Below are 23,710 nucleotides of genomic sequence, written 5' to 3'. Positions count from 1 at the left end.
CGAAGCTAAACTCCGTTCGACATCAGATAAATCGCATTCAAATAGAGCATTTTGCAATAACCAGATCTCAGACCATTTGCATCTTTCCCGCCGACCACAGCCGTATTAAAACCACAAACGCCACCAAAACGCGGCTACGGGCCGAAGACCTGCTCCAGCAACCTGACCAAGGGACAAAGATCCCATTCCCTGGTCTCTTTCTCTATACCCGGAACATGCCAGCCGTGATACTCACCAATATTTGTTCCCGTATTGGCCAAGTGAATGGCGCGTTGGGAACGGTGGTGGGTGTAGTACTAGACCCGACAGGCAAGTCGTCTTTCTCCCGAAAATAGTTTGCGCTGACCCAAATTTTCCAATCAGCACAATTATTTGAACTCAACAACCTATACATGTTTTGCACCAAACCGCCCGCATGCCTTTTGTTGAGATTGAACCGACCGCAATCCGCTAATTTCGACAACCTTGAGCTTTCGGTGATGCCCGTTTTCCCATTGGAACGATCCATCTCCTTGAAAGGCTTTTCTATACGGAGGAAACAGATCCCAATGTGCCCAGCTTTCTCTCTCACCGACTACAAAGTTCAAGGCTCAACCCTCACTAAAGCCATCCTTGACCTCAAGAATGATCCCACTAGACGGGGATGGGATGCTCACAGGAAATATTGCTCTATGTATGTCCAACTGTCTAGACTTCGATCGCTTAGCGGACTTCACCTCCTTCAGAAGATTTCCATGGAAGATATTGAATTTTCACCTGACCCACGACTGCTATCCGAAATGAAACGGCTCCAAGGTCTCCAAGAAGAAACAATCGGTACCTGGAATAACACTAACTTCCAGACTTATTAAGATCTGTTGCTAGAAGTATCAGACGTATACACAGACAGACTCTAATACAGCACTTACCAGACTTACCTACTTCACTGCTCTTTTGGAACGCAGGCCTTCCTATGTAATTTCCAGTCCGCCTTCTGATAATCTCTCCCACAGTATGCCACCACCTTGCAATGCCCGCACCTCTTCGCGCCTTCTCTTCTACCACAGTGAGGATCCGACGCCCGACGACAATCCTTCTCATGTGCTTTCATAATAAGCGTTATTGCACTGAGAAAGCTATTCACATAGACAGGGCTTCGCTGTAGGAATTGAGATTCGACTGTGATCAGGTGGCTAGGAATATTATGATGGAACACAAGTTTGTTACTTGTATTTTCGCAGATGAATTCAAAGCAAACTGAACGTGTAGCCATTTTATGAGATTGGAGATCGAGATCCTTTCTTTCAAAATGTTATTTTAAGTGGCCTAGTAAACTGAGTTCCGCGGAGATATATATTCAAGTGATAAGGTTTCAACAAAGTCTGCCCTTTCCCATTTCGGACCATATAAAACTTCGATTCTTACGCCCCTTATGGCCATATCCAATAAAGTTACTTTTTCGGGTACTAACCTTCGTTCCTTTTTTTTTACTTGTCGTTTCAGGGCATCGGCGTGCGGAACTTGTGGAGCGCGCGTCACCAGTAAACAGTCAGCGCCTGAATTCCTAATGCCTAATTCTGTCTCCGCGAGCTAGACTTGTTGCATATCCTTTGGTGGTCTCTCACCCATATACACCTGCATTTTTCGACAATTGCAATCTGGATGTATTCAAGTTTGTGTGGTAGGTGCACTTGTGGATTGGGGGAAAGATTTGACTTCGAATCTGATGTCCGTGTTGTTATAAGAGATCCTGTAGTACATCTGCGACAGGATGATTAGTTGAAGTGCAAGTAATTGCCAGACACGTCTCGACAACCTTTCGATATCAGGTGGAAAAGTCAGAGCATTCTTTGTAATCTCACATCCGTCATACCACTGGGCTCAATAAAAGGCCTCTGCTCATGCAGTGCTCTATTGAAAATGGTCTCCTGGTAGTACATCTGAGTTGGTGGTTCTGGGTATGTGCGGATGTATGTAAAGAGTTCTTGTTTTGGCGCCCCGGGTAGTGGTATGGACGTTGTGTCGGGACGATAGCAAGTGGTCAGTGACGATACTAGTGTGGTTTGAAAGGGCAAGGGAGAATTGAAGACCAGATTGTCGACTCATTCTGCGTTCGAGAAGGGATCATGTGTCAACTAGTAGCTAGAGAGGTACTCTGCAATAGCCAGGTCTGCTCATTGCTACCAGTCGCGTGACTCTGTGGCTCTGTGATTTCAAATTCTAATAACTCATACTATAATCCCATCCCTGCTTTCTGGAATTGCGCGGATAATTTGGCATTGTGGATGTAAAGGCGGAATGGGCTTTCGATAGTCTCGTTGATTGTATGATTGTGGTAAGCACGAATGTCCAAGCAGAAGCATTCTTAGTCTGATCCACTTATCCAAAATCTGTGACTATGAATAGCTATTATCGTGGGTGGCCGGTTGCGCATGCCTCACCTATTGGAGTATTTGCAATTTTGAAAAAATACAATGTACGTGTCTCCGTTCTCATAACAGCGACGCTCTTGTGGAAGAGGACGAAGGAAGCAAGCAACTACTGAACGTAGGGAAGCAGTCGGATCCTATATCCCGATGGACGCTTAAGGAGGGTACGGTTAAAAGGGAGAAATAGAAATAGCCCGGGCGCTCTTTATGGGTAAACTGCGTAAATGAAGAATCCGAGAGACAAGGAAAGCTGTGATGCGGCCTTAGAGACATAATAGCAATTGCTGTCAACCCACTGTACGAGCTGGTCGCCCATAAGCAATTTCAAAAAACTATGGAGACGTTAGCCAAGGGTCTGATAGCAACTTTTTCGCCGAAGGTCTTTCTTCCGGTCGCCATCGAAGCATCCTGCGCATGAACCGGAGAAAATTTGCTTGATGTTCTCCGCAAAGGTTGCCTTCAAGTTCCTCCAAAGACTGAGAAGGGATTTCAGCGAGGCCCTTCCATTTCCCTGATTCCCACCGGTTAGAAACACAAACTGAAACAAAAAAGACGAGTAATAAGTGGGAACAGTACCGCTAGTATCAAAAAAATTGTTCGCATATTCACTTTTATCAAGCATCTCGCGTGGCGGTGGTCCCAGGTAGGCAATCATTTCAGCAAGGTGATGGCTTTCTGACTCCTGCTTGTTTGCATCACGGGCTTTGAAAAGATGTCCTTGTTCAAAGAGGTCCCAGGTCTGAAGGTGGTGTGGTCAGAAGTATATATAGATATGGAAGTTAAATGCACCTACCAATACTGCAAGGTTCCAAATGTCAATCTTTTCATTCCACGGCATGCGAAGTATCACCTCCGGAGCCCTGTAGATGAATGGCTGTACAATATCGTAGTATGTTCCAGTATCCGAACCAAAGCGAGCCTCACCAAAGTCTGCCAGTACGGGACGGCCATGCATTTTTGGAATCCCCAGCTTTCGAGAATAATATATTGTCCGATTCCCAACGAGTTTGCGGGGGCTTGGAATGGATATCTCGGCATTCTCAAAATCGACGAGAATCGACTCATCTTCAACATCGAGCATGACGTTCTTTTCTTGTATGTCTGCTCTATATAAGCGTAGAACATTTCGGCCACCATTTAGGGAGTCGAACCTGTGTGGATCACATGTGCCTCGCTGTGCAAGAAATCCAGGGCGATGAGAATATGATTCAGAGTGGATTTGAGCAGGTTCTCTGGGAAAACCTTTCTCGCTGTCCGTTTTCGAAGTTCTAACAGACTCATGGCCAAGGGTGGGTGAATGAGACACTGATAGAAGTGAGAGCCATCAATCGAGCGGAGTTGGAATTTATCCAACACGGTTCGCAAGAGAATGGTGCCCGTGTGACTTGATTTGAGACTCTTGAGATGCTCGAAAGCCTCAATCTCCCGTTTTGCATGACTGGAATCACGTTCGTATAGTTTCAATGTCACGAACGAGTGCTCTCTTGTACCACGTTAGTCTCACTATCAAGGTGATCCTCAATAGCGCATGGAGTCGGGGCATACCGTAAGTCTCTGCATAGCCATACCGTTGAATATCCACCATAGCCTAGCTTTCCTACCACTTGATACTTCGAACGAAATACGTCGCCAATTTTAACAGGAAAGAAGTTGTCTTGGGAGTACCATGGTAGTCTTTCCTCCTCTAGCTTGTCGACTGAGTCAAGAAGGGGGCCGGGTGAAAACTCTCGTGCTGGCAATGGGTGACGCCGGAAAAAGGGTACCCCGAAAAGACGTGATAAACGTTGCATCGCCATCGAGTCCCAGCAGATTGGCCGGACGAAGTTCAGCAAGGGCTGGGTGGAGGGACTCCTCAGTGGGTGGATGGTCAACGGGTCGTGCCCCAGAAGTTCCGAGGACGCCAAATTCACTACCGAGTCGACCACCCAATTAAAAATCGCGTTCCGACGCGTGCCCACCATCTTCAACCACCCCACCATGCCACCAACACGCGCTCGATCAAACCGAGATTCGATTGAACAGGAAGGCCGAATCCTCCTAGCTATCAGAGATATTCAGAAAGGCTCTACCAACTCTATACGCACAATCGCAGCGCGTTACCAGGTACCTCGCACTACGCTACAGGACCGCGTCAACGGCTACTATTTTCGAGCTGAGATACGCGCTAATAGTCATAAATTGACTAAATTTGAAGAAGATCCACTTGTACAGTGGATACTCCCAATGGATTCACGTGGTGCAGTGCCTAGTCCCTCTACTGTGAGAGAAATGGCTAATACATATTCTACTTGCCGACCGTGGAAAGACTCCCTCCCCGCGATATACCCATCCCACTCGAAGCGTACTAGGTAGTGCCGATCCCCAAAGTCGTACCGAATAATATGCTGATGCGATTCAGTGTCCCCTAGCCGGGCCCCATAATACTAGTCGAGAAAGGTGTAGCAGTAGCCACAAACATTTCGGGATTCGCCTTAGGGGCGAGTTCTCGTGGCGGACGAAGAAGACAGTAGTGCCCACGTGGTTCATCACGAAGCGATAATCCTGGTCCACGCCGCGCAGACACCGGGACAGGGCTCCCTAGTATGCTGGAGCAGGTGACGATGTCCACCGCGCTCGGGATCCTGTCTTCGGACGGCCTCGCAGGCGGAGTCTCACAGGAAGGCAGGCGACCGGGCGGCGCCGGGGTCTCACAAATACTCTTCCGGGTCGGGAGGGGCGTAGTCGCTGGCCTATGGGACGGAGCGTCCATCATGGAGGTTAGCGATTTGCGGTCACATTTCCTTTCCCTCTAGAAGGACAAAGAAACACCCACTGGGGACAATGACTGACAGATCGACAGATCTGCTTGGACGCGCCAGGAGTAGGAGGCCATGTCAGCGCAGTCTGGGTTGTCGGGGCTTACCTGCAGCTTGTCTCGCTTGATCTCCACCAGCAGCCAAAGGTATGGTGGGGGGCTGCTGACAGCGGCACAGGCACAGGCACAGGAGCTGGTGCGGGGACAGTGTCCACTCGCCGAAGCGGCTCCCGCAAGAACTCCACTGGGGTCGCGATGATGAAGCTCTCTGCATTTTGTTGGCTGTTTCACAGACACGGGGCTGGGGAAGGTAGGGATAGAGAAGAGCAGAAGTAGAGGAGGGGAGGGGAGATGGGGGACGAAATCCACGACGCCATGTTTCCCAGCCCAGACCGCTGTGTTTGGGGAAGAAGGCTGAGGCCTGGCTCTTTATCTGGATTATTCACCTGCACGGATTCGCTGCTGTGTTATTCACTGCCTGGAGGGAGATTACATGGCTGTTGCGGCTCTTTTCTGATTTTTTGTTCCTTTGCCGCCCTCACCCTCTGTACATCATTATCACTCCCATTTCCACTTCCATTTCCATCCTTGCGTCCATTTCTACCGCTGGAGTGGGGATCAGACCCACTAACTAGTTAACACCACCGATCACCGATCCTCAGACATCCTCGGGCAACCCAACTGTCCCCAAATTTGTCAGCCTCCCGCGTGAACCGGCTGTCTAAGTATCTGAACGCCGTCATAAAGGGAACCAAGAAGGTCCGAACGAGCCGCTGATGCGAAGCTGCTGGAGACCTTGTGTGCCCAGCACGACCTTCTCTGGTGCGTCGAGCACGTGCTGGTCTCCACCACCGCGATCGAGGCGCTACAAAACAGCATACGCCTAGACCTGTCTCTACAATTCTTCAACGGCTCCATCGCAGCTTTCATGAACTATCTTCAGAATCTAGACCTCGAAAGACTCGGCAGCAGACAGTTCGTGCGCAAGGTCATCGGCTATCTGGTCGATCCTCCGATCCTCTAGAACTTCTTCATCGACGCACACATACAACGACTGTTCGACGAGGAGGCCGAGTTGGGGTTCGCCTGGCTCCTGCTGAACCTCCTGGGGTTGCCGTCACGCGGCCCGGGCGTAATCCGGATCGCCCAGAGGATCAGGAGCAGCGATCGTTCCAAGATTCTCCCTCCCTATGCTTCAGAGCTCTTGGCTACCGCATCGATAACGTCATCCAAATCATGGCCGTCCAGGTCCCCCCAGAGGAGAGCTACCATCCCGGTAGGCGGCACGACAACGATTGGGAGGATTTCCGCAAAATAGCCATCCTCCCCATTCCCGGCGAGACTATGTCGACGACTCTGCCCTACTGCCGACTGGAGGAGGAGATCTACCACGTGCCCCTCGATCAACGTTCTGCCGCTCACTATGATAACCAGTTCCGACTGCTGCGGGAGGACCTGCTGGACGAGCTGCGCAACGACCTGCAGATTGCTCGCGGTCAGAAGAAGGTACGGCGGTATGCACGCCCTATAGAAGGGCTGCTCTCCCACAGGATTGGCTGTGGGGGGCTCAATCGTCGCAGGACTTCTCGGTTGCAATTCCGGTGCACTAGGGGGCTTCACTAGCTCGCTGCGCTATGACGGAGAAAGTGCCATAAGGCTCTGGATACCAATAAAAATATCCTTATCAATCCTTTTTTGGGACGACATCCGACGCTGGTCTTGGACGTGTCTGCCCCCAATGGGCTGAATCGGGTCTTACTGTATGCCAGGATCGGCGCTCTGTTCGCCTTTCTGGCCGTAAACGCCCCTGCCGTTGCGTATGAGCCAATTCTGCAGAGGCTGCAGGAGAAAGTTGAGTTTCCTATGGCCGAAATGCTGCTCGCGGCGGAACCCCGCTAGCAGCCACTAACTAGAGCTTAACGCCAAACTGATCGCTGTCGTCAATCACATCAGGAAGAAACAGGGAAAAGACTTACAGGGTATCCTGGGCTCCCCAGGGAGGGGGTCACTAGACTTCCTTGAATTCGTGTTTGAGTACTATCTACCATAACAGACTGGCCCAAACAGATCCAGTTAGCAAAGCCGAGTGAGGTGAAGCGCCGATATGACTGAATAATCGAATCAGCCCCGTCCCCACCTTTTTTCCGCATACTAAATAAAATCCTAAAAATCAAATTGGCCCTGATTTGATTTACCCGTCTGGTTTAAGTGGGGACTTTCGCCTAAACTCCGCTGTTCCAATAAAGCACAGGGCTTCATGATGACACAAATTTTTCGTCATACGCCGTCTAACGTGCCTATACACTTTCATATTCCAAACATTGGTAAGCCCTATGTATCCACTATGTAATTCGAATCATCATCAATTCGTCAATATCTTCCAGTTGGTATTTAACTCTGCTGATAGAACCTTCCCTTCGTCTACTGAACTCATTCAACTAGCCTGGGCCTATTTGGCCACACGGAGTCTCAATATAATGGAGGACATTAAACATGAGATCGTTGTTCACGGCAACGCGGTACAAGGTGGGAAAAACATCAACGTCTCGCCTCACAGCGATCGTGCATCCATTACTCTGCAAAATGAAGAACGACAGCTACACTTTTCCATCCCTACTCCAGTCATTGTCGATGGAAAGCGCCTCAAAGCCGGCAAGGTCTGGATCCGTTTCAGCACCTACGAGAAGTCGTCAGACCATGCATCGGTGATCTCTTACATCAAGATTACGGACGCCGACAAGCATGTAGCAACTATTCATGAACGTCTGACGGGACGACCAAACCAGGCATCTATCGATTTCGAACGCAAGGACGTTGGCTGGGGCTTGAATGTTACCGTTGGATTGGAATATGATAAAGGACCTGCTGTAATTGATATCCATGGCGTGGGTATCGATTTCTATGCTTGAAATAAGTGTACTTTGTTCCCTTCACAAGCTACGTCAGTCATTTTGGGTTCTTTCTAATTAAGCACAAGCCCGAGATCCTAGACAGATTCATCCAGGTTGAACAATGCCTCAGAACATGGCTTACCTCATGATCAATCGTGTTTCTGGCCACAACGCTTTGGAACATTAATATTGATGGTACAGAAGTCACGTGACGTAACTCACGCGTCGACCCAAGAGTATACTCGAAGTAGATGCGGAGGTAGGAAGGACTGGATATATTAGGAGACTCCTTTCGCACATGTATTTAGTTCTTTGCGATCAATTGCACATTTTTACTTGGATCTACTGTTGACTAATACTTCACCGTTCGACTAAAGCGAAACATCCTACAAGTAGGGGACCTTTTCGGACTAGCGCACTCGACTGGCGCACCTCTGCAAACATCCTAAAGACCCGAGTCCGTGTAAGGCATCGCATCGCAACGGTACAGTTGCGGACAGGCTTGGAGTTTACGTATACTTAAGGTATGTATCACCCAGGAACTCTTAGTTCACCGCCAGCCAGTAGCGCGTAACATACGGAAAGTATAAAAGCGGCTAGATAGCTATATTACCTCGTTCAGTAGCTTGATTGAAAATGCTTTTATCATATTCCCTATTTCTAGTCGATTTCTCGAATTTAATCTTATTTTTCCACTGTACTGTAAGTGGAAATCACTAAATTTTCACGGCTATAGGACAGAAAAATACAGCATAATATATAGAAGTAATAGATAGACCAATAAAATAGAGTTTATGGGAGTATGGGACTGAGGAGAAGAGCCACTCCAATGTCCCATCCCACGACTCCTATGGGAGGAAAAATAACCCCCATTCCGCCCCATGGGAATGTGGGATGGGACCCACGGCAATTTGATAGTCTAGATTCTCATTGAGTTCGAATTTCTGCATAACAAAATCGGATGAATAGATGCCGAGTTTGTCGCGAACAGAAGTAAGAACATAAGAAATAATAGAAAGAAGTATATTCATTGTGAAGGTCTACTTTCTTCGAGTTGGTGCAAAGGTATCAGAGAGGTCGAGGATTACTCCGGGGTTGTCTCTCAGGAATCGCCAAAACGTAGGTCCTGCATCGTTGTAATGCTCCCAGCATACTTGAAAATATCTATTCAGATCCCTGAGCGAGAACTGATAGCACAATTTATTCCAATTTTTATTCTTCCCATGGATGGAACGTTAATGGAGTTATAAGTTTTCGGTCTAAGGTCCAGCTTCCTCCTGTTTCGCAATTAGGATGAACCTATACCTAAAATCAGCATGATGCAATCAAAGTCATAATGTCATCAATGATACATCATATTGTCGATGAGCTCATAGTAAGCCCTCTTGTCATTTGTTCTATATAATAGAGTCTGTGTTAAGCATTTCCGTACTTAAAGCTCTAAACACTACTGCATTACCTTATTCCAACAAAATCCGTTTGCAAGGAGTTGAATAATCATATCCAGACAAGACCTTATACAGATATGCCTTCCATGCAGTCAACCTGGGCACATGGTTCAGGAGTTGTTCTTGAATCAAGGCCGTCGTGGGATGTTCTTAGGCAAGCATTTTTTACGACAATCCGTCCGTCACGTGGTCTCTATGCCGGTTGGGTACACTTCGCTATTCCAACACCAACAGTGTTTGATGGAAGGACCCTTAAAGCAAGAAATGCTTTAGTCCGATTCGCCACTGGTAGCACTGCTGCAATCACCAATTTCCACGTCTTTGATGGCGAAGCAAAGATTGCGAGTTTTGACGAAGTGGATCTACGTGGGGAAATAGTTCACGACAAAACTATGCAAGTGCCAAACGCAGGTATCGTGAAGTATGGAGTAGGCATCTCCTTGAGACTGGAATTTAGCGGAACTGGGGAAAGTGACTTTATTAGGCTGGTATCCGCGGGTGTCGAATTTGACTCCTAGCGAATTTTTATGTGCGGCGTAAATAAATGCAGACAAATGGCAACATTAGCCGCCGACACCTTCTACCCTGTGACTGGGCTTGAATAGACATATATAAACCCAAGTACGTACCGAGTAAGCCCCCCTTAATTTGACACTCATCTCTACAGCTGTCACCGATGCCATCCAGCCGTCAGAACCGCAGAGCTTGGCCAGGCTGCACTGGACGAGATGTCAAAAAGCCCTGGCTGGAGCCGACGCAGCACCCTTGCAAATTCCCTCCACCTGGTTCCACACCCATCCTCGGTCTGCCTATCTACCGCAGCTTGCCGGGCATTGGCGATAATGGGTGCCCATCTAAGCCAGAGCGGTAAATCGAATCACGTATGTCCAGCACTGGCCCTGGCAACGCGCCATCTCCCGTAGGATAAGGTGTCCGTCGTGGGCATACCGGATGAGTCGGTGGTGGTGCTCCTGGACAGGCGCACGGCGACCCTCGTCCTGCTCATCGAGTAAGGCAAGAGTGCTTACACGGACAAAGGAGGGTGCAGAGGGTGGTGTGGTGAGGGTTGGCTGGGACAATTTAGGCTGGGATAGGACCTGTATAAAAGCTCTAATATCGATATCGGCCTTGGACAGCTGCTGAATCGGATGGCGGAGCCGTGAGGACCGAGTGTGGCATGGGGTTGGCGTGTGGCTCACAACTTGGGTGGCGTGAGGGGGGATACTCTTTGAGGATCCTATAGTTGCGGCAACGGATGATAGGTGACGATGCTTTCCAGACATAGCATCTTTGATGACGGTGGGTGTTGGACTCCGGGCGAGACGATGTCTGCCCTGCGAGTGCATATGTCGTGGTGTTCGTGGGAGGGCGATGACTCGGAGACTGGGTTGCTGGAACCAAAGAAGATGTCCTGGGCGTCGTCATGGCTGGCAATAGCCATGAAGGTAGAGTGGAAGTGAGACTTGGGCCGTGGGTGTTTTCGGTGGTCGTGCAAGGCCCTGGTGGGTGGCGGCAGGGGCCCAGCTCTCAGCTGAGATGGAATCTCCTCCTCATCTCCTCGATCTCTTGAGGGCTCAATGCCAGAGACGCTGGCATTGGTGGGGAGTGGTGGGTAATGGTAGGTAGTGGATGATAGCAGTGGGACATGATTTCACCCCTAAGGTACTGGCGTGGGGTGGCTGGAAGAGCGAGGGCCAGGACTGGGGCTGATGCAACACTCATATATTCCCCGACTTAGATGATGTTGACGGTGCAGCCGAGGACAAAGACCAATTGGCGATCTCCAGGCAAGCCTCTCTTCTTCCGTTGATGGCCTAGTCCACGGATGTGAGCTTACTGATGCGATGGGCATCGCGGCGGACCAGCACCAGCAATTTTGCGAGGCCAGCCGGCAGTGGCGCTTCTTCCAGGGCTTTCCTAGCCTCCACACAGACCGAGAATTCCAGGCCGATGAGCAGTAAGAGCGCCACAAAAAGGAACTCCTGCGCCAGGAGTAACCTGACATGCATGTCTTGCGCTTTTGGTCCTTCTGCTGACCCTCCAGACCTTGGTCTGTGATGAGGTCGAGTTCTAAGGCGTCTGGGAGGCCGCGCTCTGCATCATCAATGTCGATCATAGTCCTGTCCTGATCCCTATTGGTGACGGCAAGTCCTTGCTTTTTATGATCCTAGCCCATGCCGTTTGAAACATAAAGGTAGTCCTAGTCCTGTTGGTCTCTCTGCGGGAAGACCTGAAGTGCCGCTGTGATCTTGCCCGTCTCCTGCGCCGAGTGGGATTCCCTCAACCAGCCCGATCGAGCCAGCGTGGTCCTTGCCACCCCCAAGGCCTTCTCCAACAACCAGACTTTCTGGGCTTCCTCCGCCAGCAGGAGGACCACTGCCTTGAGTGTATTGTTATCGATAGATGTCACTTTCTCCCCTTGGACGACGCTACCACTTCCGATCCGCCTTCCAGTGGATCTGACGGAATGTCCTCCGAGCCCAGACCAGTTGGCCCTGTTGACAGCTACTCTACCACCCGCCCTAGCGCCCAAGCAAGCCAACTCTCTCCGCCAAATCAAGCCACTTGAACTTTTCCGCGCCCCGACCCATTGGCACAGCATCATCTATCGCGTCTGGAATCCCGCCGCTGATCCAGCGTACCTTGTCAATGATGCCTGGTTTCCCGTCCCTGCCGTGATTGAGCATATTTAGCAATGTCGCCAGACTTTCGTCAGTGGAAGCATGATTATATACGTCTTGAACGTTGACCATGGGACAAGCTTGCTGCGCGGCTCAACTGTGCATTCCACCGGTCCCGGAGCGATGCGGGCGGCCGACAACTCAACGCCGATCAGTTTGGGCGCTTAATACATAAAGGAGAGTGGGATGATCATGGCCACCAGCGCACTTGGCCTAGATATTGATATCCCCGATGCGCTCTAGCGATAAGTAGCGTAGGAATTTCACATAAAGGATTGACATCTCCAAATCCTTTCCACGAAGCACCTTAATTTTTCCTCAGAGATAACCAAATCTCTTTGCTCTGGGACAAGGGGAGTTCGATTGAGAAATTTTTCGAGCGGAAGCGCCAAGTTGGGCTGTTGGAAAGCTTGCTTCCTTCGAGTAATTCCCGGTGCCGGCGATTCAGTGCATTTATCAGGCTCTCCTTATTGTAAATTGCTGTTGGTGCTCAACTTTCTTCGCGAGTTCCGTAAGCGGGTTCCCAGAATCGGATTTAACTGGGGAAACCCCAGACAGCGAGAGCTCGGAAACGGAAGGCGAAAATAGAGACGTAAACGCGCTCGAGCTCGAAAGATAAAAGGAGTCCATGGTGGATGGAAGAATAGATGGATGTTGGGTGAAGGCAGGAAGGTGAAAGAGGAATGCACGACTCGCGGAGCACTGCTGTGGCTCGGGAGTGGAGGAGTCATTATGTCATCATCGGCCCAGAGTCTTGGCGATCTGAGAGGAGTTGTCGACTCCTCGGCAACATGGCGTGTCCCGTCTGATTTCACCATTCCAGCGACGCGGCCTGCTTTTACTCGAAAGAGCCAGGTAGCCCGATGGCGTGGGTCCGCATCTGCGCTCAAAAGACTGCAATAGCATGAAGATTGGCACCGGCGATACGCTGGCTGTGCCTACACTTTCTGAGAACATCGTATTGGATAGCACAGAGCGGCCGATCTGAGACTTCTGCGAATTGTCTGGTGGTCCTTTCCCTACGATATCTGCTCAATTCCCACTGTGCTAACTGTGCAACAGCTTCAGAGACACCTCTTGCTCGTTGTGCGAGACGCAGATCTTCATAACCTCGACCGTCTCCGCCGCTAATAAAGATGTCAGCTTATATCTCCAGCTGAGGACCAGTGGAAGAGACTTACACATAATTCGATTATTATTCGCACCATCTTCACGACGGCCATTCAACCGAGTATAATGCAGCACCAGGTCAACTCGCGGATGCCGTGCAGGATGGTACAACTTCAATCGCGCCCGGATCTCCTATGCCGAAATGCCGCGAGAGAGCAGGGTCGCGATGCTGACAGCGACTTCAATCGCCATAGCACCACCTTGACCTATACCTGAAAGGAACGTTAGCGTCCGACAAGCACCGCCACTTAGTGGGGCGGATTATATGGCTGAAATAGGTGTGCAGCGTCGTTCGCCCAGCAGCGCTGTATGTCCCTGGACCTAGATGGCGAGAGGATCCATGTCGTACAGATCCCAGACCTTGAAGGTTTGATCGGCGTGACCCACGATCTGCTAGACTGCGGGCGCAAAGCCTGTGAATCCATGGATTATCGCGTGCTGATCGTTGGCGATCTGCTGGCCTACACGTTCGTCAATAATAGAGGGCGGATAGTATCGTTGAAACCATATAAAGGGACGCTGGACGCGACAGTGACGACACGGGCTGCCTAGCGCACGCAGATACCCCACGAGACTTTTAGTATCTCTGAGACGATTTGGGAGTAGCTATGAGGGCTTCGCCAGCTAGGAGATAGTCTTTGCGGCCTGGACGAACCCCGATGACGACATGAGCGCAGACAAGGGCACAGCCATACTCCCAAACCTCATATATGATTGAGGAGCGGAGCTCAAAGCAAAAACTGATACATGCGGCCTGAATAGGGCTGAGGTGCAGACTAAAGAGAGGCCGGTGGTCAAGGATAGCTATGATGGCCGAGCCTGAGCCCAACCTATCCGGAGCTGTCTCAGATGTGGTGGAAGACCGGCCTTTGGGGCAGCTCAGGTCTCCTCTGCAGCGGCCCAGAGATGATGCAAGGCACTAAACTGCTCATCTGTAGATCTATACTTCGGATTCTTCCACTTATGCTGGGCCTACGGGTCACCAAAGGACACGAGGACTTTTTGCTATGGGATCACATGGTTGTTGAGGTCCCCAGGATCAAGATATGCTATTAAGGGTCGGTGCGCTAGGGTACCAAGACAAGTCTGTGTAGTCTGTATAAATGCTGTGCCTAAAACGCTTAGTGATGCTTTGGTTATGGCCGCAACGGTATGCGTAGCCTTCCAAGAGTGGGCGAGAGATGTCTCTGCCTTGGGATCCGGTTGGTGGCTACTGGGGAGCAGAGTCTTATGTTAAAACTCTTTGAGGTAGTGCGGCCACTCAATCCGGCGAAGCCAAGGGTTGGCCTTTATGATTTTCATCTCTTCGGTGACAATTTCACTCGGTCGTACGGCCTAGACTGCCTAGAAGTCGTACCTGAACTGAGTACTATTCACCATAACAGACAGGCCCAATTAGATCCACTTAGAAGAGCCGAGTGAGGTGAAGCGCTGATATCAGCGGCGTGGCCAGACAAAGGGCTTCACCACGAAACAGCACCGGCAAATAGACCGCGGGGGTGTGCTCGTAAAATGATTCCAAGCGCATTAAGACAAATAGCAGAGACGAAAATACAACAAGCGGAGTGGAGAGGAAAAGGAGCGTGAACAAACCACCGAGGCCTGCCAGACTCTAATGCCCCGAAGATTTCGTCCAGCCGAATCTGACTATCCGCCTTCTTGAAGCGTCCGAAGGAGAAGGGGCGCCTGTATTGGAAGACGTTGGTGAAGACGAGTTCCCTAAATGCCGAACACAGAGTGGGCAGACCTGCCCCCTGCCTTAGTTGAGCAGCTAGAAGAGATGGAGCCTCTGGATGCCAACCTTGTCAGGTCGACCCAGATCTCCTGGCCAGGTTCCTGGCTATAGAGAGGGACAGCAAGGCCGGTCAGCTGGAGCTTGGGGCTGAAACTCGTTGCCAAGGTCGCGAGGGCGGGAAAAGGGAGAGCCGAATCCAGGACGCGTGTGCGAGCGAGACCACCACTGTCAAGCGACCCTTAATATGATTAGTGGAGAACAGAATCAAAGCTGCACTGCCGCTGAGCAGCCAAGCAAGGTGAGATGGTGTATATTGACCTGATGAGAGATGAGGGGACGTTCGAACAGAGGATTACAGAATCGGTATATTCTCATGATGTGGTCTCTTGCCTGCTGTATGCTGATCATCATCCAAGGCTGGTGCCCACCTCACGGGAATGCAGGAAGGGTGGTACGCAGGCCGCCCCAGTCGGAGCCAGGGAAGCTCGAGATTTGGAGTTCCTGCGTGACCAATTTTACGTCCTTGCTGCTCCTCAGTAAAGTTCTCTTATTGGTCCGCTCACATAGCCCCACTTTGTTGGGGTTCATGTAACAAAGTCTGACCGACAGGCAGACACACATCATGAAACTCTTTGGTCTATTAATAACCATTGTCATCCCATGTCCTCCGTATTAGCGGATCTACTACAGAGCCCTTTTGTCCGGTTGATCTTGCTGAGGAAAATCGCCCTGCGTATGCGATACTACCCCATCAACTTCAACTGGTTGGTTTAGCTGCTGAACTGTGAAGGGCTACGGCCGAATTGATTCAATTGAGTGGTGCCAACATGCTGTTTATCTTAAGCTTAGAGAAATTTAGAAATAGGGGGTGGCCACGGTGACTAAATATCCTGGGGAGTTGATAGATCACATCGCACAGGCTTGGCCTGGGCAATAGATCGGGGCCTGACCCGTTACATGAACTAGCTGTAGACCTTCTTCAACGATAGACCCACTTCATGTGGTATTTGCCGATTCGATCGTGTACGTTTCTGGCGCGTAGAATAGCGTTTGCGTGCCCCATCTGGTCACACTCTAGTACCCTATTTTGGTATCTTTAAGTATTCATAGTATAATAATATGTGATTAGATACTTATATATACTTTGGAGTTACTGGAACTTGACGAGGTGGGGCATGCAAACTGCTTACCAGACAGGGTACTTTGTCACATTCAGGCACAAAATGCCTTTCATACCACAGGATCACGCTAATGCATTGACGGTCACCTCCATGCTCTTGAGCCTCTTTTACTTCTGTCGCGGATTTGGCTACCTTCGGCCAATGATAGGCGGCTTGCTCCCGATACGTGCCTCAAGAGGTCGGTACTGCATTATGAATCACCAACCCTGGTCGTACTCCGCCCCGTTGGACGAGGTATTCACATTGTGTTGTCAGGGTTCCCCGCTCGGCTCACACACCGTCATCCATGCAGAGATAACTTTCGGGCAAGATCACATTTTACTTATTTTATTTCCCCTCATGTACCGTTATCTCCGCTAGATCTCTCAGAGCACCAGCTCGCTCAGTGCCTACGAGGTCTCAGGCTAGCTGTGCACCTTCGGGTCAATCCCAAGCAATCGTCCTTAAATACAGGTCCAAGTGTGCTAACTGCAGCTCCCCCTCATTTGCCATGAGCAGGGCGCGTAGCACTTGCCGGGCCTATGGCCAATGATAAACGGTATGTAACCGCCAGTCCCTTTGCCGCTGGCTCTTTCAAGCGCTCACACTGAAACATACATACTGTGTTACATAGAAAGCGCCACGTCAGCATACACTCGACCACTCCCTAGCCCAAAACGCTCTTGGGGAGGATGCAGCTCAAAGGGTTTCTTAACTGAGTGGATCTTTACTTCAATGGTGAAGCATTGCTGTCTCGGACTCGAACGTAACTCCGTTTCACTGCATTGGATTAGCTCAGGGCCTCGCTGTCCCGCGCTTAAACCTTTAGTGAAAGTCTAATTCAGTGGCCTCCGGTGTACTCATGCACATTGGCGCAAGATGGTCTCCAAATATTGGTAGCGATGTTATCTTCCAGTCAGCACGGCGATTCGCTTTGTTTTCGGTGGGTCACTTGATGATTCTCCTGCGCCCTTTGGCCTAACTGACTGCAGATAGCACTTCATTCGTGACTGCAGTTGCAAGGGTATGTCGCTTCCATTGGCCTGCAGCCGTTAATCTAGCAGCACTGTGCAGCTATCGTGTTTCAGGAAAATTTTTTCTCTTTTTTTGACTCGAGGCTCATCAAATTTCCTGGCTGTCTTTCCTTACAAACGGACAGGAAGCTGTAGTACATAAATATCAGTCTACCCTTTCCGTCTTTCCCAACAAAATCAATCCTCTTGATAACTGGTACCACGGATTCAACTTTCTCACCTTCGTATGTCACCTAAACCCTTATAGGTCATGACTGTGCTGATAAACCAGATACTCGCGATCAACTACTTGTCGCAATATATTACAAAATGTCCAAGGCCTTGTCAAACTTTGCTCAACTGGCGCAAAGTATTAAAAATGGGCCAGCCAAATTTACAGGCACTGCGTCTGAAGGCAGCCGCCTCATCCCGTCAAGAACCAAGGACGAGCAATTCCAATTCCGAGTCGATGCGGGCCACTACGACGGCACCACTAAACACCTCCATGTCAACTTGCAGGTCAATTCTCAAGCCAAGAGCCCTGCACTGAAAGATTGGGTCAAAAAAAACACAACTCATGAAAAACTTGCGACGGCGACTTTTGATACGACCGCTGAGGACAAGAATGCGGAATATGCTCGGGTGGTGAACGAGTTAGTGCGAATTGGTAAACAGAAGCTTGGATAAATGGGTTAGAAACCAAGTGTCAAGCCAAGTCCGGCGAATGGTTGTGAAGCGAGTGGGCAGGTAGAGTGGCCACACAGGGGCCTGAAATTCTATTATGTATTGACCTTTATGCGTATGGGTAATTCTATTTATGGAAAAATCATTGTCCCAATGTAGTTAACTATCCGCTGACGGATGACGTAAGGTGCCTTGGTCCGGTCTTGGCAAACTTTCAAGCCAACCTCCCGTCGTAAGTAAAAAGGGAAGGCGCCCGATCCCTCTCTCTAAACTTTTCGCACAATGAGCCGCGCAAAGGTACTCCAGATGTTGCCAGTACCTTTCTCCTTGACTCATTACTCTCAGCAGTCTCATTACATCCGACCTTTCCTCGTTCGTGGCGTTACTTCCGGACCCTCCTTTTCGAAGCTCGATCGCGAGCAGTCACTCTCGAGGCATGCAATGGACCAGACAACGAGATATGGTAAGACCGATTAATCATAATGTGCTGTGCGTTGATAACAATGAAATTCTAGGGTTTGATCCTCACCTATATACAAGCGGTCGATGGCTCCGAAACGACAAACGTCAACGCCAGATACGCCAGATTGACCTGAACTTTGATAAACTCTGCCAGAAGATAGTGGACTTATCCAACGGGGCAAAATCTATCAAGGATTGTGAGAAAAAGGAGGGCGGTTTCAACAGGGTGTTCGTTTTCACCATGGACGACAACTCCCGTGTCGTGGCGCGACTACCCTTTCCATTAGCTGGGCCCGCAAAATTAGCCACGGCTTCCGAAGTGGCGACGATTCAATATTGTGTGTGGCACGACAATCCGAGGTGAAGATTAATTCTCGCTAATGCTTTCTGCACTACAGTGCAACGGAAAACGAGCATTCCGATCCCGAAAATTCTTGACTGGAGCGACGATGCGGCAAACAGTATTGGAAGCGAATACATAATCATGGATCATGCGGCTGGCATTCAGTTACATCAGAAATGGCCCTATATGTCGGGTGATCAGAAAGTTAGATGCATAGACGCCATCTACAGAAAGCTCAGGGAGATGGCCGACATCGACTTTCGGGCATATGGAAGCTTATATTTTTCAACCGCACCGTTGGCACCTGCATCCAGGCTACCGCTAGATGGGGGCTTCTGCGTCGGGCCTCATTGTGGAACAAGATACTGGAGTTGTGGCGACCACAGGTACTACCAACATGCAGTTCCCAATCATGGCCCCTGTGAGTCCTTTCTGACTATCATTGAGAAGATCATAGCTAAGACTTGGGGATACAGGGCAGACGATAGGTGAATTTTCCGATGGCCTCATTGATGCAGGCCTTTCAAGGATTCCACCGAGAGATTCTCAACTTCCAAATCGGCCGTCCTATCATGGCTCAGTACAGACGCATTTAGACCTTCTCAAACAAGGTCGTGCAGTACTACATGCAATGTCCGCTGATAGTCGCGTTCAAGATGCGGCTTCGCCGACCTTATTTCATCCGGACCTACATAAAAGGAACATATTCGTTTCGGATGATGATCCTTCGATAATAACGGCTATTATTGATTGGCAATCATCCAGCATAGAGCCGGCGTTCTGGTACGCAGATGAGGTTCCAGACTTCGCCGCTTGTGCGCTAAACGTACATGACGATGAGCTGTGCAAAAAGGCCTACGAAGCTTGTACTCAATTTCTCGTTCCAAAGCTTGCTCTCCCTAGGTTAATGGACGAAGGGATGTTTCGACCTTTTTGGTACTGCTACAGAACATGGAAAGATGGCGTCGTTGCTTTTCGACATGAGCTCATTGCAACCTCCAAAGACTGGAGAGCGCTTGGGTTTGTCGAGTCGTGTCCATTTGCCTTACCAACACCAGAAGAGTTGGCTCTTCATCGCAAGGAATACCAACTTTTTGAGGCGGCACAGAACCTGAAACATGATTTGTCGAGCCTCCTTGACAGTGCGTCTGATGGATGGGTCCCTCCAGAGAACTGGGAAGCGGCAAAAACACAGAATATGGCAATGTTCGAGGGGATGTTGCAAGCCGTACTGGAAAACCAAGATCCGGATGACGACGAACCAATCAGAGACGAAAGGAACTTGCGAGATATCTGGCCCTTTGATCTGCCTGGGGAGTAAAAGCTCTAGCCTCCAGGAAGCCAAACTGCGATCCTAGGGGCACCAGAAGTTCTCCCAGGGCCTACGACGCAAGTGTCTAGGAGCATTTGGGGCATTGCTGGGAATGATACCAGCGCTCCCAGGAGCTCTTTTTGTTTGACAGGCTCTCTGTATACGTGAGACGCTCACAGGAATGCCAGTGTAGATCCCTGGTGTCCGATAGCCCTTGGAATTACCGAATCCCTCCTGCTTAAACGTAATGGTTACAGTTACAGATCAATCAGAAAATTCAGCGCTGCGTATGGGAACTCCAATCTACCACACTGATAATTTGCATATTCTGATTAAGTAGCACATTGGCAGGTCTTAGATCACGAGGTAGAAAATCATTGAATCGAGGATGTAAGGAAGGCTGTCGACAGAGAGCAATTCGGGCACTTGTAGCAGGAGCGGACAGCATTGAGAAAGGACTCGTCGAGAAAGAAATTGATTCGGCGTCTCTCAGAACGTCTTCCCCCCATCAAAAGAAAACCATGGCAACACTAGCGTAGAAGAATCCGGATCCCAAGAGTTGAAAGTGGAGGCCTGGATGGCTCAGCCGCAGTTGCGACCGAAAAGAAACAGAGCGTCGATGGGACGGTCGGCGAGTCCGATTGGGCGAACGAAATTGCAATTGCAGGGGGCAAGGATGATTCCAATATAGAGAGGTAGGAAGAATGGAAAAGTGAGGCAGTGGAGAAGGAACGGCGAGGACAGCACGTTGAGGTTGGGAGCATCGAGGGGGAAGAGGCCCCGCTCCCCGCGCTCCCTAAACATGTCGTATCTTGTCCAGCACCTTCCCCTTTTTGCCTTCTTTTGGTGGCCAAATGAACTGGTGTTAGATGACTCGGAATCCTTAAATTGGTGGCCTCAATTCGCAGCAACTTTGGAACACTTTGTCTTACCTGCTAGTTTTCCGCTCCCAAACAAAATGGAGTGTCGCCCTGATGGCGCGCCGGGCGTCTCCGAGCCTTCACAAACTATCGAAAGAAACAGGAATGCGACCGAAACCAGGCAAGCCATATTGTCAACAAACTGTCGGACACCACTCTCAGATACGCAAACCTCAACGCCGGGGGAAAACCGATGCGAACCTGAAGGAAGCACTCAAAGTTCCAATGAACACAGCCTGGTAGAGCTGCCTTCTAATGGACAGCTCTTCCCATCGCCGTCGAGTAATATGTTGGGAACAAGGCCCCCTACCCACAACAAATTCCCCCGAGTTGGCGACACGGACACATCCGAACGAGAACGCTCGAAAGAAAATTCAGAAACAGAAAAGAATGGACCTTCAGCTAAAGAAACACTAGCAAGATCTCCGAGAGAATATTGCTCGAGAGCTTGACCGCGATGTTGCCTCCATCGACTCTGACGAAGAACGGAAGTGGGTCAACAGAATCTTCGAAGATATTGATGCGGAGGAAAAGCGCTGACAGGGTCTTTCGCCTGCAGAAAGGCGTCGAGAAGACATTCAGTCTGCAGCTCAAGTGCTCGAGAAACTTGTAAAAGCGTATTTTGGACCATACTCAAGGCCTCTCTATGCCGCCTTCCAGCTTCAGGAGGCGCCGGAATCCCGCAGAGGAGCAAAATGTCAGATTCATCATTGCGAAAATAGTATTTGGCCTGGTGATTATCGAATTAAAGTGGATGATGGGAAACAATGGAGCGAATTCCCCTCAGGTAAATATTCTGATTCAATACTTTATCATTTCTTTATCTGAGGTTGAAATATTGCGACAGGCTCCTATCCCATAGAGTGCTTTGAAGAACTCTTGGACTTATCGTCTCCAGCGTATGCCTCAGGATTTGAGCCCGATATGCAATACTTTCCTGGAGGTATGGATTCATGCATCTTGCAAGAATATGATCAATCAGTGCGGCTGGTTTGCACTACCACCAACCATCATTTTTAAAGCCAAAAATCACAATGCTAGTTGGCTTGATGGGCTTCCAAAAGACTGACGAATTGAAGTCTCACCTAATGGCTGAAACTTCGAATGAAATTAGTATCAGATGGCTTCAAAACCTATTCATCCCATTCACCTCAACAAGGATGAAAGGAAAGTATCGCCTTCTGATTCTTGACGGTCATGGTAGCCATCTCACGCTTCAGTTCGACCGAATTTGTGCTGAATTATCGATTATCCCACTCTGCATGCCAGCACATTTATGCCATCTTTTTCAACCTCTGGGTATTGGATGTTTTGCTGTTCTTAAGTGTGCCTATGGCCGCCTAATTACCAATCAGGCACGGCTAGGATTCAGTCATATTGATAAGCTAGATTTCCTAGCAAGTTATCCTCAGGCACGAGAAGAGACCTTTAAACTAGAGACTATTCAGTGTAGTTTCACAGCAGGTCTAGTTCCACTAGATCCTGAACGGGTGCTTTCAAAGCTCAATATTTCTCTCCGAACACCAACACCGCCATCTAACCGACCTCTCAGCTGATCGAGTCAATTCAGCCCTAAAACACCGAAAACGATCATTCAACTACAAAAGCAAGTTTCTTCACACAAAAAAAAAAAACTTGAAAAACGACCAAGGAGCCCTCCTTTACCGTCAAAGATTGTCCTAGATCAGATTAGTAAGAGCTACTGTGTCTCAATGCATACCGGTGCACTACTAGCGCAGGAAGTTGCTGATTTACGGGCTGGGAATGAGAAGAAACAGCAAAAGCGAGTAAGAACGAATCGTCTCGTTCGATGCGAACAGGGTATTACAGTTGGAGAGGGCTTGTGACTACCAGTGCAGCCAGTGCAGCCAGTTGAACCTGTTGAACAGCCTCCGCCCGCACCGGTTGAATCGCCTATTTTGCCACCCCCACCAGCCAAACGTGCACCCCCGGAGATGTAGCGGCTGCAATAGTATTTGCCATTCAATTACCCGGTGCCCTAACCGATAGTTTTTGAATTTAATAGTGTTTTTAGTAGCTTAATATCATTTTAAAGACGTAGGGGTAGGCGGTGTGCGTCACTCGCTTGGGAACTACGTTAACGTAACCCGTAAGCGAGTGGATCATGTAAGCCAGCGGATCACTTACCCAACTACCCAGCCACGAAAATATATATAAAATAACCACCAACCAATATATTCAATTAACACTGTTCACACACTAATTAGGGCACCTAGTTCTCTTATGCCCTATATTCCAACAATTTGAACACCTCGGCGGCGCTCTCTGATTGGCCGAATTCGCTACCGCAGCCGCCGCCGTATTGTCTATGATCTCTGCTTCAACACCATTTGCCTCCTTCTCAATACGCTCCTGAGCCTCACCAACAGTCATCCCACCATTATTAGCTATTCGCCGATTTGGTAATGCCCTTTTTCGCTTTTGGTGGGCATTTTCAGCGCGTAACCGCTCATTCTCATTGCTTACTAGAGCAACCTGATGAATTGCTTGTTCAGCGCCCTTGATTAGCTGCTGTAACGCAATCTTAGCAGGACTTGGGGGCGTATATGAGCGTTGCCGTAGTAGTGTTTTGATTGAAGAAGCCTGCCGTCGGATATCAACTGGATGAATTGGCGTGTGAGGTATGAAATCGCGGCTACTATCACTACCACGGCTGGTTGGAGGGGTT

General features: G+C 49.5%; 7 protein-coding genes across 7 annotated transcripts; 4 read left to right on the top strand and 3 right to left on the bottom strand.

Annotated features, from left to right (window-relative positions):
• Nucleotides 1-2,751: 2,751 nt before the first annotated feature.
• Nucleotides 2,752-3,993, bottom strand: N7532_009722 (kinase-like domain-containing protein; the record flags this gene model as incomplete). The annotated part of the gene is made up of 4 exons (XM_056622213.1): nucleotides 2,752-3,147; nucleotides 3,202-3,509; nucleotides 3,560-3,889; nucleotides 3,954-3,993. The coding sequence occupies 4 exons, from the start codon at nucleotides 3,991-3,993 to the stop codon at nucleotides 2,752-2,754; spliced, it is 1,074 nt and encodes a 357-aa protein (XP_056473019.1).
• A 2,155-nt stretch (nucleotides 3,994-6,148) lies between these two features.
• On the bottom strand, nucleotides 6,149-7,250 carry N7532_009721 (uncharacterized protein; the record flags this gene model as incomplete). Its single annotated transcript, XM_056622212.1, has 4 exons — nucleotides 6,149-6,307; nucleotides 6,415-6,829; nucleotides 6,962-7,107; nucleotides 7,179-7,250. 4 exons carry the CDS (start codon nucleotides 7,248-7,250, stop codon nucleotides 6,149-6,151), a joined length of 792 nt encoding a protein of 263 aa, XP_056473018.1.
• A 429-nt stretch (nucleotides 7,251-7,679) lies between these two features.
• Nucleotides 7,680-8,111, top strand: N7532_009720 (uncharacterized protein; the record flags this gene model as incomplete). The annotated part of the gene is made up of 1 exon (XM_056622211.1): nucleotides 7,680-8,111. One exon carries the CDS (start codon nucleotides 7,680-7,682, stop codon nucleotides 8,109-8,111), a length of 432 nt encoding a protein of 143 aa, XP_056473017.1.
• A 2,284-nt stretch (nucleotides 8,112-10,395) lies between these two features.
• N7532_009719 (uncharacterized protein) lies at nucleotides 10,396-10,824 on the bottom strand (the record flags this gene model as incomplete). The annotated part of the gene is made up of 1 exon (XM_056622210.1): nucleotides 10,396-10,824. The coding sequence occupies one exon, from the start codon at nucleotides 10,822-10,824 to the stop codon at nucleotides 10,396-10,398; it is 429 nt and encodes a 142-aa protein (XP_056473016.1).
• A 561-nt stretch (nucleotides 10,825-11,385) lies between these two features.
• Nucleotides 11,386-12,234, top strand: N7532_009718 (uncharacterized protein; the record flags this gene model as incomplete). The annotated part of the gene is made up of 2 exons (XM_056622209.1): nucleotides 11,386-11,498; nucleotides 11,778-12,234. The coding sequence occupies 2 exons, from the start codon at nucleotides 11,386-11,388 to the stop codon at nucleotides 12,232-12,234; spliced, it is 570 nt and encodes a 189-aa protein (XP_056473015.1).
• A 5,396-nt stretch (nucleotides 12,235-17,630) lies between these two features.
• On the top strand, nucleotides 17,631-17,987 carry N7532_009717 (uncharacterized protein; the record flags this gene model as incomplete). Its single annotated transcript, XM_056622208.1, has 1 exon — nucleotides 17,631-17,987. The coding sequence occupies one exon, from the start codon at nucleotides 17,631-17,633 to the stop codon at nucleotides 17,985-17,987; it is 357 nt and encodes a 118-aa protein (XP_056473014.1).
• Nucleotides 17,988-18,266: 279 nt separating this feature from the next.
• Nucleotides 18,267-20,110, top strand: N7532_009716 (uncharacterized protein; the record flags this gene model as incomplete). Its single annotated transcript, XM_056622207.1, has 4 exons — nucleotides 18,267-18,447; nucleotides 18,500-18,784; nucleotides 18,845-19,210; nucleotides 19,266-20,110. 4 exons carry the CDS (start codon nucleotides 18,267-18,269, stop codon nucleotides 20,108-20,110), a joined length of 1,677 nt encoding a protein of 558 aa, XP_056473013.1.
• Nucleotides 20,111-23,710: the final 3,600 nt, after the last annotated feature.

This window comes from Penicillium argentinense, assembly GCF_028826775.1.
Source record: "Penicillium argentinense strain IBT 30761 chromosome Unknown utg000009l_segment0_segment0, whole genome shotgun sequence".
Lineage (NCBI taxonomy): Eukaryota > Fungi > Ascomycota > Eurotiomycetes > Eurotiales > Aspergillaceae > Penicillium > Penicillium argentinense.
The sequence above is the reverse complement of the archived record's forward strand: the minus strand, read 5'-3'. Positions and strand labels throughout refer to the sequence as shown.